This window comes from Pseudonaja textilis, chromosome 2 (genome assembly GCF_049901715.1).
Source record: "Pseudonaja textilis isolate UNSWEBS1 chromosome 2, rPseTex1.2, whole genome shotgun sequence".
Lineage (NCBI taxonomy): Eukaryota > Metazoa > Chordata > Lepidosauria > Squamata > Elapidae > Pseudonaja > Pseudonaja textilis.
In genome coordinates, this window is record NC_141991.1 from 150,488,273 (window position 1) to 150,503,876 (window position 15,604).

General features: G+C 40.5%; 1 protein-coding gene across 1 annotated transcript in view; it reads right to left on the reverse strand.

Annotated features, from left to right (window-relative positions):
- The window catches only part of C3 (complement C3), a 90,044-nt gene that overhangs the window by 36,583 nt on the left and 37,857 nt on the right, over window positions 1-15,604 (reverse strand). Inside the window, exons 16-25 of the mRNA XM_087925914.1 lie at window positions 15,221-15,295; window positions 13,044-13,244; window positions 11,616-11,727; window positions 8,284-8,369; window positions 8,024-8,163; window positions 6,981-7,193; window positions 4,090-4,153; window positions 3,692-3,778; window positions 1,910-2,113; window positions 1,248-1,323 (exon numbers count right to left, since the gene is read on the reverse strand). Coding sequence (XP_087782040.1) covers window positions 1,248-1,323; window positions 1,910-2,113; window positions 3,692-3,778; window positions 4,090-4,153; window positions 6,981-7,193; window positions 8,024-8,163; window positions 8,284-8,369; window positions 11,616-11,727; window positions 13,044-13,244; window positions 15,221-15,295 — 1,258 coding nt within the window. The remainder of the gene's footprint in view (window positions 1-1,247; window positions 1,324-1,909; window positions 2,114-3,691; window positions 3,779-4,089; window positions 4,154-6,980; window positions 7,194-8,023; window positions 8,164-8,283; window positions 8,370-11,615; window positions 11,728-13,043; window positions 13,245-15,220; window positions 15,296-15,604) is intronic.

Consider the following 15,604-nt stretch of genomic DNA (forward strand, 5'->3'; position numbering starts at 1 on the left):
TCCTCGTAACAAAATACCCTATATCACAAGGCTTGAAATTTTGGGCTTGGATAACCTTGAACTACCCCACCTATGGTTGGACTTAAGCATAGCACACAAAATTATCTGCTACAATGTCCTACCAGTCAATGACTACTTCAGCTTCAACTGCAACAATACAAGAGCACACAACAGATACAAACTCAAAGTTAACCGCTCCAAACTTGATTGCAGAAAGTATGACTTCAGCAACAGAGTGGTCAATGCCTGGAATGCACTACCTGATTCTGTTGTTACATCCTCTAACCCCATTCCTTTAACCTCAAAGTATCCACTACTGACCTCACCCCATTCCTTAAGAGGTCTGTAAGGGTCGTGCATAAGTGCGCCATCGTGCCTACCGTCCGTGTCCTATTGTCCCCGTTTATTCATACCTATTTTCTGTATTCTTACTCATGTTTATACTTATACCTATTATCTTGTAAGCGATTGACAAATCAATTAAATAAATAAAGCCAGCTTGGTGCCTCTGTTAGCCCAATTCACCTCACAGGGCTATTGTTATGAGGAAAATAGAAGGCAGGAATATTAAGTATGTTCATCACCCTGAACTAATCAAAGAGAAAAAAAATTAGTAAGATAACAGCAGCAGCAACTCAATCCCATGGAATTACTGTTTCAAGTGCTTCTACTATCTTGAAGTAGGACATTCTGATTCTTACTTTAATGAGGAAAAAAAATAGAACTGAGTGATGCTAAATGCTAAATGCTAGACATGAGAAGACAGGAGGGAGACCTATTATATGGGTAAGAGTATTTTGACTGAAAAGAGTATTTTGACTGAAAACTGAAAGGATTTTGGCTGAAGCATAGCCTAGAAAGGAGCTATTAGAAAGAAGGGAATGGTAGGTAGAAAGAAATGAAGAAAGCCAAAAAAAAATACAAGACAGAGAATCAGATGCTGCAGCAGAAGTTAGAAAATGAAAATATGTGAACATTTATAGAGAAAGTTAGAGGAAAGCCTTTTCATGATCTGAAACAGATGTGCTATTTGGCAAGTTCTGACCAGTTCTGGAGAACCACTAGTGGAAATTTTCAGCAGTTTGGAGAACTGGCAAATATCATCTCTGACTGGAGATTTTACGGTATCCTTCCCTTGCCACTCCCACCAAGCCATGCCCACAGAACCGGTAGTAAAAACAATTGAATCCCACCACTGATCTTAAAGTAATGGCTATATTTTTATAGTAATGGCTATATTTCCCTACCAAGAACTAGATGCACGATTTACAAATGCTGCATAGGAATGATCTTTTTTCTTGTACACCATCTGCTGGGCATAACCTGAAAAGAGACAAGATAGAGAGAGCTGTGAAATTTAGCCTTAGTCACACTTGCATACAGAACAGTTTTGCACTCTTCTTTCTCTGCTGTGTGCCTCATTGGAGCTGTTTTTCCTTTGCACAATTGTTTTGGTTTGTGTTCTTGACTCAGTGTAAAACTATCCCACTCTGCCATGAGATTCTGAAAGCAAGCAACCTTAACAACAACAACAACAACAACAAAAGGAGCTGAAGACTGCTGTCCTGTATTCCTGAAAAACAAGCATTCAATAGCAGAACAATACTTCTAAACTCACTACAAAAGACATGAAAATGTCTTTCCTTTTATAGAATATTGTGATAATTCCATGAGTCCATATTTAAATATTTCTCAACAGTTACTATGACCACCTCTAGAAGAAGCGATAGCTAAACGAGCAGAAAGCTACCTTGTGAAAGAAAAACAATAACAACAATAACAACACCATACATTTAAGAACACTTGGCTTCTTGATTTCTGTGGGTCTTATATTGGTTCATTTTAGGGATTAATGAAACTGACATTTCCATCCCCTGAGGAAAACAAGTCTGGAGAGAATTTGCCTTACCTTTCATGATCTGTTTGACAGCTTCAGTCCTGCGATCCACGCCAAGATTCTCCCACTGCCCTGTTGCGTCCAAGTAATAGGTGGCAATGACCGATGGAGTCATGGTGATCATATTTTGCTCCCCACAGCCAGAAGGAGTAATAATGAGATGATTGAGTTTACTTCCATCAATTGAGTTTTCAATAATCTGAGCCACAGGGTCACCTGAATGTGAAAAAATTGCCACACGTGTTAGAAATTAGATAGTTTATGGTCTTGCTTTAAGCTTCAATATCTTTAGGGCAAATGATTAGTCTAATCTTGCTTCCAATTCCACTACCCTTTCTTTAGAGCATTGACCATAGCATAATTAGGTTCCATCCAGGACTAATTTGAAGGTTTATTAACTGATTCATTTATTTCTGTTTCAAGATTCTTTAGCAGTTCTGGGTGGCTTACAGTTAAAAAGAAGAATCAATATATATAGAAAAGGATGCAGCTGACCAAAAGATTGTCAGGCCTGTCCTAGATTGAGCATTTAGAAAAGAAAGACCCTCAACTTCATTTGCAGTGAAAGGTATACTTTTACTAAAGCCAAGTGGTTACCCTCCAGTCATCTTAGTAGTGTCCAATAAAGTTTAAATTAGTTGTTTTGGCAACAATTCTGAGGTTTGGTGCCTCTTTGATAGGTGTTCGCATTCTACTTCTATGCCTGTGTCCTTGAATCGTTCAACCAGTGTCTCTGGTTGGCACTTCTGGTTCCTGTCATACCCCCTCCCTGCATTCACCTTTCCCTCCCCCCATACTTTATGGCAGGCTGCCATCAAAGTGAAGTAGGGTTGAAGCAGTGTGTGGGCAGATCTGGCACTAACTCAATATCAGTAGAAAACCAAACTTTTGCAAGGACTCCACAAGGAAAACCACCTATTTTTTAAATGACTTTCTGAATGTCATTAGAGTTGGACCTGTGTGGATCTGGGGGAGAATGGCATTCCAGAGGGCAGACACTGAGCAGAGAAGAAAAGCTTTCTATAAGATTATGCTGTTTAAACAACAGGACTTGGAAGACATTTATTTTATTTTTTTATTTTTATTTATTTTGTCAAGCAATTATAAGATAACAGGCATAAGTATAAACATAGTTATGGATACATGAAATACATACATATAAGAAAAATAAAAAAGAAACAATAGGACAGGGAAGTTGGTGCGCTTATATATGCCCCCTACAGACCTCTTAGGAAAGGGGGGAGGTCAAGTAGTAGACAGTCTAAGCTTAAAGTTTTGGGGGTCTGGGGAAGAAACCACAGAGTCAGGTAGAGTATTCCAGACATTGACCACTTTGTTGCTGAAGTCATATTTCCTGCAATCAAGTTTGGTGTGGTTTACCTTGAGTTTGTATCTATTGTGTGCTCTTGTATTGTTATGGTTGAAACTGAAGTACTCATTGACAGGTAGGACATTGCAATGTATAATTTTATATACTATACTTAGATCCGACGGAAGGTGGCGTAGTTCTAGGTTTTCTAGGTCTAGAATTTCAAGTCTGGTGGCATAAGGTCATCCACTTTGATCTCACCAGATGGGCAAAAGTAATAAGGTTAAATGTCAGAAATGGGACAGATCTACTGTAACTGTGAATCCAATAAGGAAGGTTATGATCTATACTCCATCTATTCAGGGACAAAAAAATAGGGAGATATTGTTCTATCAAGTAGATGGTAACAAAATTGGGCTGGTGACTATTTCATCTTCTAAATTTGATAGATGTAGGAGCCTGGGTTTCAAATAACTAGTTCTTACCTAGAACAGAAATCTTGGTCTCAATTTCTGTTTCAGGCACCTTGTCATCTAATTTATTGGCTATGACCCTTTGTTCCTGGGTTCCATCTAAAAAATGAAAAAGAAAATGAGGAAAATTACAGGAAAAGAAATACCACATTACACGTTAGAGATCTCTTTGACATTATTTCTAATAATCATTTGTAAATGGAATTCAACACAATTATTTTATTAAGCACTTAACAGAAAACAATATAATTGTCTTAAGCACATAACGTTTGCAAAATAAAATAACTTTTATTTGCAGCTGGCATGGTAAAAAGAGCCTCTCTTTTCCCTGGAAACAATAAAGCATGTGGGTGAAAAGACTTAGTAAAAGGTATAATGGGAATTAATGAATAAGAATGAGAGTTACTCACCAACTCCTTTTACCCTTGGGTCCAGTTCAATAACAGTCACAATATTTTTCCGTTCCCCTTCAGGCTGTTATAGAAAAAGACATCAGAATACTCTTTTCTGAGAGCCTCGTTGCAAATCAAAATATCATGCATGACAGCAGCAAATACTTCAAAATGGAAATTACAAATTCAAAAGACTCCTCTGTAGCATCTCTTAGAAATGTAGTAAAATATTCAGAATTGGTACATGGATGCACAATAGGAAAAGACCTAGGTCACCCTCATATCTTCTCAATAGCCAAATCAGCACGGCCCTCTATTAAGGATTAATTTCTATTCCACCAGTCCACATGGGCTCTTAATGGATCCTTGCCCCTTCCTAGAGCTGAATATCCTGGGAGCCCTGGGCTTCCTTATCTCAGATTAAGGGTGAATGGGCCACAATGTCTCTGGTCACGGAAGAGATTCTTACTTATTCTTACTATACTTTCTTCCTCTCCAATAACAGCTGCTGTATGTTATGTGTGTAGCCCTGCCTCTCACAGAGTGATGTTCCATATATCCGATGAAGTATTGATGATAAAAACATTGCCAGTCTTTAAAATGTTGCAATGCTGATATGACTTTTGTTGCACAAGAGTAACACTCCTCGTCCTCTAGAAACAGTTTAACAATGAAGTCAGCCCTGTTGCTATTTGGGCTTAGTCTATCTTGGGTGACTTCCAGATAAGTTAGACTTGCCTGTGGTGATTGTGAATTCTGGGATATATCTTGGGATCTATTGTCCCAGCACTTGCTTTGGTAAGAGTCCCAAAGGGCCTAAATGACAGGAAGCATCATCCAAAACGATTTTTCTCCAGAACTCACTGAAATTCGTGGGGGTTTATGATTTTCTCCAAATTTTCTTTAAAATTTATGTTATTATTTTACTATTTATACAAAATACAATCCTATGCCAACCCATTCATCAATCTGTTCTACCGTGGAACTTTAAATACTAGTTGCATCCTGGGTGTTAAATAGTACTGTTATCCTACAGTAATATTCTTGGGGGTCAAACATTCATGCTATTGCTTTATTTCTAATTTCTAATAAAAATCAGTGCTAACTGATTTTAATGCTTTAATTTCTTTTAGGTTGCTGTATTTTGGTCATATCAAAGAATGTATTCACATGTGATTTTATAATCTAAATATGCAGCCCTACTTCTATTTATCTATTTGTTCAGTCTTTCCCAACTTGATACTTTCCAGATATGTTGAATAACATTCCAGTTATCCCCAATTACCCTACCAATATCCATATATAGTCTTCTAAAAATGCTTTTGATGATTTGCCAGTCTCTGAAACTGTTTGTAGTGATCGAAACAACCAAGAGCTTATGAAGGAAGGGTTTTGCATCCATCTGTCAAACTTCCTGGCATAAAGAAATGCAAGAATGCCTTCCTGTGGTCAAATAACAGATTACAAGTACAGGTAGTCCTCAACTTAGGACAATGGAGCCCAAAGTTTCTGTTGCTAAATGAATCATTTGATAAGTGAGTTTTGCCCCATTTTACAACCTTTCTTGCTAAGTGAATCACTGTGATTGTTAATTTAGTAACATAGTTGTAAAGCGAAATTGGCTTCCTCATTGGTTTTGCCTACCAGAAGGTCACAAACGTTGATCACATGACCCTGGGACACTGCAACCATCCTAAATATGAGCCAGTTGCCAAGCATCTGAATTCTGATCATGTGACCATGGCGATGCTGCAATATTCGAAAGCGTGAAAAACAGTCATAAGTGACTATTTCAGCACCGCTGTAACTTTGACCAGTCACCAAATGACTACCTGTACCAGGCACTAGCAGATCGCAACTTGCAATATTAATGGCAGCTAGCCTTGTACTGCATTTTTATTATATTCAGTCTTCAGTATGAATTATTTTTGAAGGGAATCAACTGCACTCACTTCCTAGTGGTTGACAATTATTTTTCAAATCTGTTTCTAACCATCGTTCCCCAATCTTCTGCTCCCAAACTTCATTTTGAAAATCTTGTTCTCAATAGCTGAGACCTATCCATTCAGCCCCAGTTTGAGCTGTTGTGTAGAGTTGAGTTTGAATGGCTTCTATTTCTATGGTTTTGAAATGGCTGGTTTGATATTTCTCTTTTCAGAATTCAATAAGTGTTATTACATTTTTTAGAATTTGTGGTGGGCAAGCATTTTATGGGTGAAGACAAAGATGTTATCCCATTCCAGTCCAGAGATAGGAGGGGAAACACATAACTACCCTGGCAATACCACAGTGCCTTGTCCTGTGCCCAGGAAGCCAGACCAGCCTAGGGAACTCCTAAATTAATCTGACTAGTCACCCAACATGCTTTCTTTTTCTTTTTGGCAGTATTGCTGTTGTTGTGGACTATTTTAGCTGCTTAGTCATGTCTCACACCAAATCACACCACTGAAGTGTAAAGGGTAATTGTTTCATGTGGCAGGGAATTTTTCTTTTATTGCAACTGGCGGAGGGATTGGGAGGTGGGGGAGAAAAACTGGACTAAAAGAATCCTGGCTGCAAGATATTTGGAGCAGATTTGCTTTGCATGAAAGAATTCTCCTAAGCAATGAGCTCTGCCCCCATTCTGCCATTTTCAGACCAACGGATTTCTGCTATGAGAAGATTCTAGGACAATCAGAACATCAATATAGTCCGAGATGAATAATAAATTAGACCATTTTAGCCACCATGGTAGATATGTCACTTTGTGTTGTTACAAATTATGTTTTGAGACCAAAAGGCCTTTTTGTTGCAATAGGGGAAGATGCATTCATTAATAAAATTATGGTAAATAGTCTTTATCTACAGCGATCTCTGGTTATCGCTTCTCTTTCTCCAAGAGCCAAAATGTAACCCCACTTGTTACTTACTACAACTTTCAGCTTCTTCCTCACACCATCTGTCGCCAACACTCCCCGGACACTTGCTTTGACCTCAATATCATGTAATCCTTGCTGTAATGGGACTATCACAAACGGTACTGCCCAGGAGGACAAGGCTTTAACTGGGACCTCCGTTCGGTATCTTTGTCCTTCTGTGGAAGCACTGCAGAAGGCTGGGTTGTATAACAGTTCCACTCGCACCTAGTGGAGGTGAAAAAAAGCACATAAGCCACCAGGCAGCTTTGGCCATAAGAATCATTTAAAATCCAGCTTACCCATAGATGACACAAACACATTCCCCACCCAATCTGTTCCTACACCAGCAAATCATTGTGACACGTGGAAGGAAAGACAGAAGAAGGGGACACACAGAGCACACATACATCATATCGTGCAATTTATCCTTCCCTTTGCTTCTTCATAGACTGGTAGAAAATAGGACTGTGTGAACAAGTCAGCGTTTATACAAATAAAGCCACCCAAATACCTGAGCCCCATAAGTGCACTTTTAAATGGAAAACACAAATGGAGCAGAGATGATGATCTAAACCAGTGTTTCTTAAAGTGTGATCTGAGGAGGGGTCCTCTAAAACCCTCACGGGGGCTCACAATATCAGAATTATTTGCCAGGCAGTAAAGGTATTTGCAAACATTTCTCATTATTATGTTATTTTTTCATAATATTGTTTTTATATTATTCAGTAAATATTCTGCAAATGCATCCCTTTTAATTTTTAATATGGTAAAGATTGATAAATGTAGCCCATGGGAATAAAAGGTCTTTGGGGGCCCTCCATAAATATTCAAAAGCGGGAAGAGGTTCTGACAGCAAAATGTTTAAGCAACTCTGGTCCAAACAGTTTTGCCAAATCTGCCCACCATTAACTCCATCACTGGCACTTTTTTATTGGTCAGGGTGGCTTAGAGTTGGAAATACATAAAGTTTGTCTGTCAAAGAATTGATAGCAACACAAGACATGCACATTTCCTAATTTCTAGACCCGCACTCTTGTCACAGTCCCAAAACTTACAACAATATCGCTGTCAGCGTAGTTGTACAAAACAGCTCGAATCTCCACCTGCTCATTCTTCACTACTGAATATGGCACTCGAAGATCAATGAAGAAGTCTTTCATGACTGTTATTTCATAAGGTTCAGCCACACAGATCCCTGCAAGGAAGGCCAATGGCAAAGCCCAACAACACCCCCCCCCAAAAAAAAAGTTAGTTCTACTTTAATTCGTAGGTGCTTTTCACCCCTGCCAACTTTCTATCATTCATATTTCTTTACCTTTGGTGGGTGTAATGCTCACAGCCAGCACCTCCCAGGTTGTGATAGAATCCCTCAGATAAAAAGATAGTGTCTTGCTTGAAATCCTAGGGACAAAATGAAATGTGACACATAATTTACAGAGCTATTATATTGTGCATTTTAAAACTAGTATAGATAGACAACTCCTACAACTACCAATCATACAGCATCCTTCCTTCCAAAAGGGTCTGAGAATCAATGGGAAATACAAACAAGTTCCACATGGAACTTGTTGTCAGCTATTTCTCCCATTAAATTCTAAGTTTGCAACAGAGGCAGAGGTGGTATTCAGCAGGTTCTGACCAGTTCTGGAGAACCGGTAGCATAAAGTTTTAGTAGTTCCGAGAACTGGCAAATACCACCTCTGACTGGAGATTTTACAGTATCCTTCCCCTGCCACGCCCACCAAGCCACCCCCACAGAACCAGTAGTGAAAAAATTTGAATCCCACCACTGAACAGAGGGGCTTCAAAATAAAACACCCATTTTGAAAGCAATCAACAGTAATATGGGAAACAATGCAATTTGATTGCTGCTGGATAAATAATAAACTATCTATTCATAACTTTGAAATCAGCTTCAAGGTGACTCACTGTCACATTTCCTTTAAGCTTCCAGAGCTGCCGTGTGATGGGAGATGATGCACAACAAACTGGTCTAGTCCAAGTGGCAAGAGCTGAAAAGCAGCTTTCTCCACAGCGACCATTTCCTGATCCTTCTACTGTTCTCCATATAGTAGAACCCAAGAGGAAAGGTGCATTATTGCTGCTAATGGAATTCTTCAGTGTGAAGCAGTGTGAGAAGTGGAAAACAGCATATACCAATGTACCGTATATACTCCAGTATAAGTCGACCCGAATATAAGCCGAGGCACCTAATTTTGCCACAAAAAACTTATTGACTTGAGCATAAGCCGAGTTTTTCAGCACATTTTTGTGCTGAAAAAACCCTCGGCTTATACTCAAGTGAGGTTCCCTCTGAAAAAAAAAATGGTGTGGAGCTCCGGAGGTGGGCAGCCGCTTCCCTGCTTCCGTGTTTCCTTTGCAACTTGTAAGCATGGGGGTAATCGGAAGCAGAAAAGTTCTTGCATGAGGATGTATTGTTTTTTTCTTTATTTAATTGTTTTTTTTGGGGGGGAGTCCCACCGTCATGTGAGAATGCTCAGAAGCGAAATCTATCCGCCTGAAAATAAGTGTGTGTGTGTGTGGGGGGATTTTAACAGAGGAAGACATAGGGAGAAGGCAAAAGCGATGGAAGATCCTTCAGGGAAACTGAGGGGAGACTCACCCTTGGTCCAGATGAGCCCCCTTCCCCACCCTAAGGAAGCAGAGGCAGCCAGCAAGGGCAGGCAAGCCCCGCTTGTGGACTCCATCCGTCCTCGCTCCCACCCACCCACCCAAAGCCACAAAGTCCCCAATCGCGCAGCCCAGAATCGCCCTCCCCTCAGGGGGCAGCAATGACGCCCGGTGTTTCCTGAAACAAGAAGCTCCGCTGTGCAATGAAAGCGCCCTGGCTCTAGGCTCAGAAAACAATGTGAGCCGAGGCGACTTCATTTCCTCAGCACCAGCTGCTTTCAGTCCACTCGGGAGGAGGAGGGGGAGGACGAGGTGGCGGCAGCGGCTCACGTTATTTTCTGAGCTCTAGGCTCACGATCTCAGAAAACAACGTGAGCCGAGGTGGCTCGCTTCCTCAGTCCCAGCTGCTTTCAGTCCGCTCGGAGGAGGAGGGGAGGAGGAGGTGGTGGCAGCGCTCGCGTTGTTTTCTGAGATCGCGAGCCTAGAGCTCAGAAAATAACGCGAGCTGCTGCCGCCACCTCCTCCTCCCCTCCTCCTCCCGAGCGGACTGAAAGCAGCTGGGGCTGAGGAAACGAAGCCACCTCGGCTCACGTTGTTTTCTGAGCCTAGAGCCAGGGCGCTTTCATTGCACAGCAGAGCTTCTTGTTTCACGAAACACCGGGCATCGTTGTTGCCCCCTGAGGGGAGGGCGATTCTGGGCTGCGTGATTGGGGGACTTCGTGGCTTTGGGTGGTGGGTGGGAGCGAGGACGGATGGAGTCCACGGCGGGCTTGCCTGCCCTTGCTGGCTGCCTCTGCTTCCTTAGGGGTGGGGAAGGGGCTCATCTGGACCAAGGGTGAGTCTCCCCCTCAGTTTCCCCTGAAGGATCTTCCATCGCTTTTGCCTTCTCCCTGTGTCTTCCCTCTGTTAAAATCCCCACACACACACACACACACACTCATTTTCAGGTGGATAGATTTCATGTCTGAGCATTCTCACATGACGGTGGGACTTCCCCCCCAAAAAAACAGTTAAATAAAGAAAAAACAATACATCCTCATGCAAGAACTTTTCTGCTTCCGATTACCCCCATGCTTACAAGTTGCAAAGGAAACACGGAAGCAGGGAAGCGGCTGCCCAGCTCTGGAGCTCCACACCATTTTTTTTTTCAGAGGGAACCTCACTCGAGTATAAGCCAAGGGGGTTTTTTTCAGCACAAAAAATGTGCTGAAAAACTCGACTTATACTCGAGTATATACTGTATATCTCTACTTGGCTGAAACTAGTTTTTTCCCCAATGGACCTAGGTCCTTTGATCCTGACTGATAAATCTGGATGCACTTGGCTAAGATTAATTTATCAAAATTCATGGCTTTTCAAAGGATGGTGTGAGTTTAAGCCTTAAACAAACAATTACGGATGCAGAAAGATAATTACATTTGTCAGCCTTTTCCTTTTTAAACCAGCAATATATTAAAACTAAATATTCATCTTTAAATTTAGAAGAGCCTAAACCTTAGCACGTTTTAAACGTTTCCAGCAACTATTCCTGTAGGAAAGTTTGGAGAAATCCCATATCTTTAGGACTTGTCCTTGTGACAAAGAGGCAGTTGAAAATACAATTGATGCATTGATGCACTTATAGAAAACATGGGTCCAGGTCTTCTATTCCTCTTTTTAAATAAACTTCTGGCTCACTCAGATTTATTTTATGGAGAATTGTTATAATCATTCAGTTTCATTACAGTTCACCAATATGATTCAGTTTCTTTGAATGTGGCAAAAATACTTTTTGTAAAACCAATTGTAATTAGTCATCATTTCTACCTTTTTAAAATGGAATTCTGGTCATTGGCCATAATAAAGACAGTGACTAACAAGTAGTTTTTTTCTTCTAAAGAAGGTGCATAAACCCCAGGTTTCATTCAGGACCTTTTCTGATCCTTTTCTCTTGGAAGAAACACCATCTTCCCCATTCCTGTAAAAATTCTGCAATAACTGAAAAGTGAGTTAATATAAACAGCAGAACTCCAATACCCTTGACTGTTAGGCGGCTCTTTCAAGTCCTCTGTTAGCCAAAGCCAGCTCTCAGGAAAATCAGACCTGGAGATGATGTTGTCCTCTCCAAAGAATTCATCTTCAAAATCACCTGGAAAACAGAAAGGGAGTTGGTGTAAGGTGCTCTTTTTTTTAACAATACTTGATTAAATAAGCCCCAGTTAACTAGACAGCTATTTTCAAAAATAGTAGGCATCTCTGTGTTTTTGTTAATCAAAGTATACTTTCCCTCACTTGTTATCTACCATAAAGTACTGACATGCAAACTGGCATTCTTTCAATGGTTCAATTTCTTTCTTGAAAACTCAAGCTATTCAGAATGAGGCACTCTGTAGGTCAACAGCTACTGTTTCCAGCACATACAGTATTAGATGTACTAGCAAAGACATGATGAGAATTAATAATTGTTTCTGTAACATATATACATAAAATAAAATTAAGAAATAATGAATTTTCAGTCAGACATGGAAAGCAAAAATTAAAAAAACAATTATCTATCAGGGCAAGGAAAATCAGGGCCATATTTGTTTCTAATCCTCTCCCAGTCTTGTTGACACTTCAAAGTGCAGCTCTCTCACAACAATGCTTATTTATTCTCTTTTCTTCAGGAGGGTTCACACCAGAGGTGGGATACACTTTTGTTGACAAGGGGTTCGCTGGTTGTGAGCATGCACGCGGACTGGTTCACATGTATTTTGCACATTAAAAAAGGCATTCAACCACCCTACTATGGTTGCCATCTTGACCATTTTTAGCTCAGCCTTTTTAAAAAAACCTTTTCAAATTCCATTTTTTTTAAAATTAAGGTTTTAATTTATAGTTCACTGTTCCAACTAGAGTAAAATTGAAGCAGTCTACCATTAAACCAGCACCAAAGAAAGATCTGTACTTTCACCATTTTCACTCAACAAGCCCTCCAAATCATTTCTCACAACAGTTTTCTTCAACCACTGAGACCTCCCCGAAAGCTGCTGGTGCTTTAGCTGAACCAAAAGGTCACCAATATTTTAAAAAATGTGGTGGGTTGCTTTGAGAGGAAGCAGCAGATTCTTGGGTCTGCTTTAATTAAAAACAGTGATGTAATGAGAATATGCCTGCATGCTGCGTAGACCTAACTTTGATGGGGACTGAGAGAACCCAGGGACTGGGAGACTGGATGTGATGTGAATCCCATGAGTGAGGCCTCACTCAGCCCAACTTCTAATGTTCCTCCTGCATTTACAGAGCTGTATTTTGCACTAAAACTCGGCTATAAATTAGCAACAATGACATATAAATACCTAATAATAATAACAATATGCTCCAAATGGATTTCCAAGCCTTGGTGATGCTGTTATGGGCCACATTTTCCAGGTATAGTGAATTGAATGTTCCTTTCTTTCAATAAACCCAGAACCTGCTACTTACTTCTTGCCAGAAACAACTCGCTCTCCCGTTGGTTTTCATCTCGGATCCCTTTGATGTAGCGACAGCATTCAAGGAAGGCAGTCTTACAAGCATCTCCCTCCTGGATGTATTTTGCACGCTTTTCACAAGTGTACCCCATGGGGTTCTCATGCATACCATCTTCACAGCATTTACGCAGGTTTTGATCCTGAAACTGTGCCGCTAAAATATGGAAAATGCGTGAAACATGAGAGAATCCTATTTCTCATAGTCATGTGCATAAAGGGAAACAAGAGACAATGAGTATCTACATAAACCAATCAAATGTGTCAGTTGTTTATCTTGTCCCAGACAGCCGGAAGGGACAGCTGAACATCCTTTGACTTCTCACTACTGTAGTTACTAGAGACTGTCATTTTCATAAGATTGCTTTATGTCTTATTGTTGCATATTGCAATTTTGCCAGAACATTCAAACTAATCTTCTGAATTTGAAAATCAATCAAATGTTGCAGTGTATCTCTACCCCTAAAATGGCGCATTCTAGTTACCATCTGCTAACAGGAGCCTTGAGTAAGCCATCACCAGCTCCTGGAAAAAACATGGGCTTTAAATCACATAAAGGCCTTTTTCTTTAGTTTTCCCTCTTCTTTCAACCAAGCCATCCCACAACCTTGCATACAATTCCTGAGTATGTGCCTTGTGGAGGTCCCTTGGGCAGGGGAAGGGATGGGTGTGTGCTTGAGGAAGATAATGGCCCCAGTCCAGCCACCAATTCATTTCTAGCTGAGAGGGATGGCCAGCTTCTCATGGCACTGGTTGTCCTGCACTGACCCTGGGCAACATCTTCCAGGCTCAGAATGGCCTTTGAATGGCATGCAGGGAGTGGGCGCCACATGCTCCTAAAAGCTACTGGGAAACCCAAGGAGAAACCCAGTTCGTTTCACTTCGATTGTATTTCAATGTAATTAAAATTAAAAACAGTTAATACAATTATTCTTCAACAAAACTCTCCCCCATGCATAACAGCTAAAAGTCATAATAGGAGAAGAACTTTTGGAGGCTTTCAGTGTTTAACCCCAAGGCTTCTGTGGACGGAATGCGTCTGAAGGCTTCCAGTTCAAAACCTGCATGCGGACAATTTCTTTGCCCAATAAATTCTGGCCCCAGGAACAGGAGGTTAACTGATCTCTCTAGGTATGGCCATTTTAGTTTACTTTGTACTGTTTATTATTTTTTGAAATAAAGCAAATAATTATATCACCAGTACAGGGGAGGCAGAATTTTTTAAAGTTTTGAATGTGGTTTTTTTTAGTTACGTTGATAAATCAATAATCACTATTTTTAAGCTTAATAGAGGGTTAAACACATTTATTCTTAGCTTTCTCCTGAAATAATTTCAGGGTATTTTGCTGTTATTCTGTCCTGGAGATTCATTCTCTTCTGTTCTGTTCTGTTCTGTTCTGCTCTGCTCTGCTCTGCTCTGCTCTGCTCTGCTCTGCTCTGCTCTGCTCTGCTCTGCTCTGCTCTATTCTATTCTATTCTATTCTATTCTATTCTATTCTATTCTATTCTATTCTATTCTATTCTATTCTATTCCATCCCATTCCATCCCATCCCATCCCATCTCATCCCATCCCATCCCGTTCCGTTCTTTTCTTCTATTCTGTCCTGGTGATTCAAAAAAGGCTTTGGGGCATATAAAAGGGGCAGAGCTTTGATTGTTCAATTGGAACTGCCATGTTGATATGCAGGCATTCCCACAGATGTTCCTAGTTTGGGGGCTGCTTGAAGTTCACTGGCCACTGATTGCTTACTTCCTGCTCATCAAGAGCAACTCTTGATCAGTGCTGCGATCCGAGAACACTCGAAAAGCAATGCTTCAAAATTTTGTGTATCAAATGCAATCTCTTTAGCTGGAACCAGTTACTGTATATTCTACATTAGACTATTGGGCCACTTTAGTACTCTCCCCATTGCACTCAGAATTCAAGCACTCAAAGTTATTGATAGGTTAAAAATGATCCTATTCAATAGAGATAATTAATTTTGTACCCTCTTGCTTGAGAAAGAAGGGAAAGGAGGATAATATTCCTCCATTCCTTCCTCCATTTTCTGATTGATTCAATAAATGCAAGTGGACTGTAGTTTTATTCTTTTACCTCAGAGTAAACAGAAACTTCATTATTTGCCACATACCTTTGCTTGCCTTGCTGTCAAGCAGCAAAACAGAACTGCGACGCCTCCGATTTCTAGGTTGAGGACACTTTGCATCTGAAGGAGGCAAGGGAGAAGAGGTAGGAACAATTATTCTTTACAATAAGAAGATAACATTCAGCACTAGTTCCTGTGAAGATAAAGCAGCTCATAGAAGGTTCACTTTAGAGCTGGGAAGGTGTAGTAGGGGAGAAAGCATAGCTCAACTCTTCATTGGGTCTGAGTTGAAGGGCTCACAGTTGAAGAAGTCAAAGAGCATCTCCAGCTTTTTCATGTTTTGCTGGACTCTTTTTCCCCCTTTGAAATGAAAGGAAAGGAAAAAAGCAGGAAAATACCAGTGGAGGATTAGAGTGGACACTTCCTAAA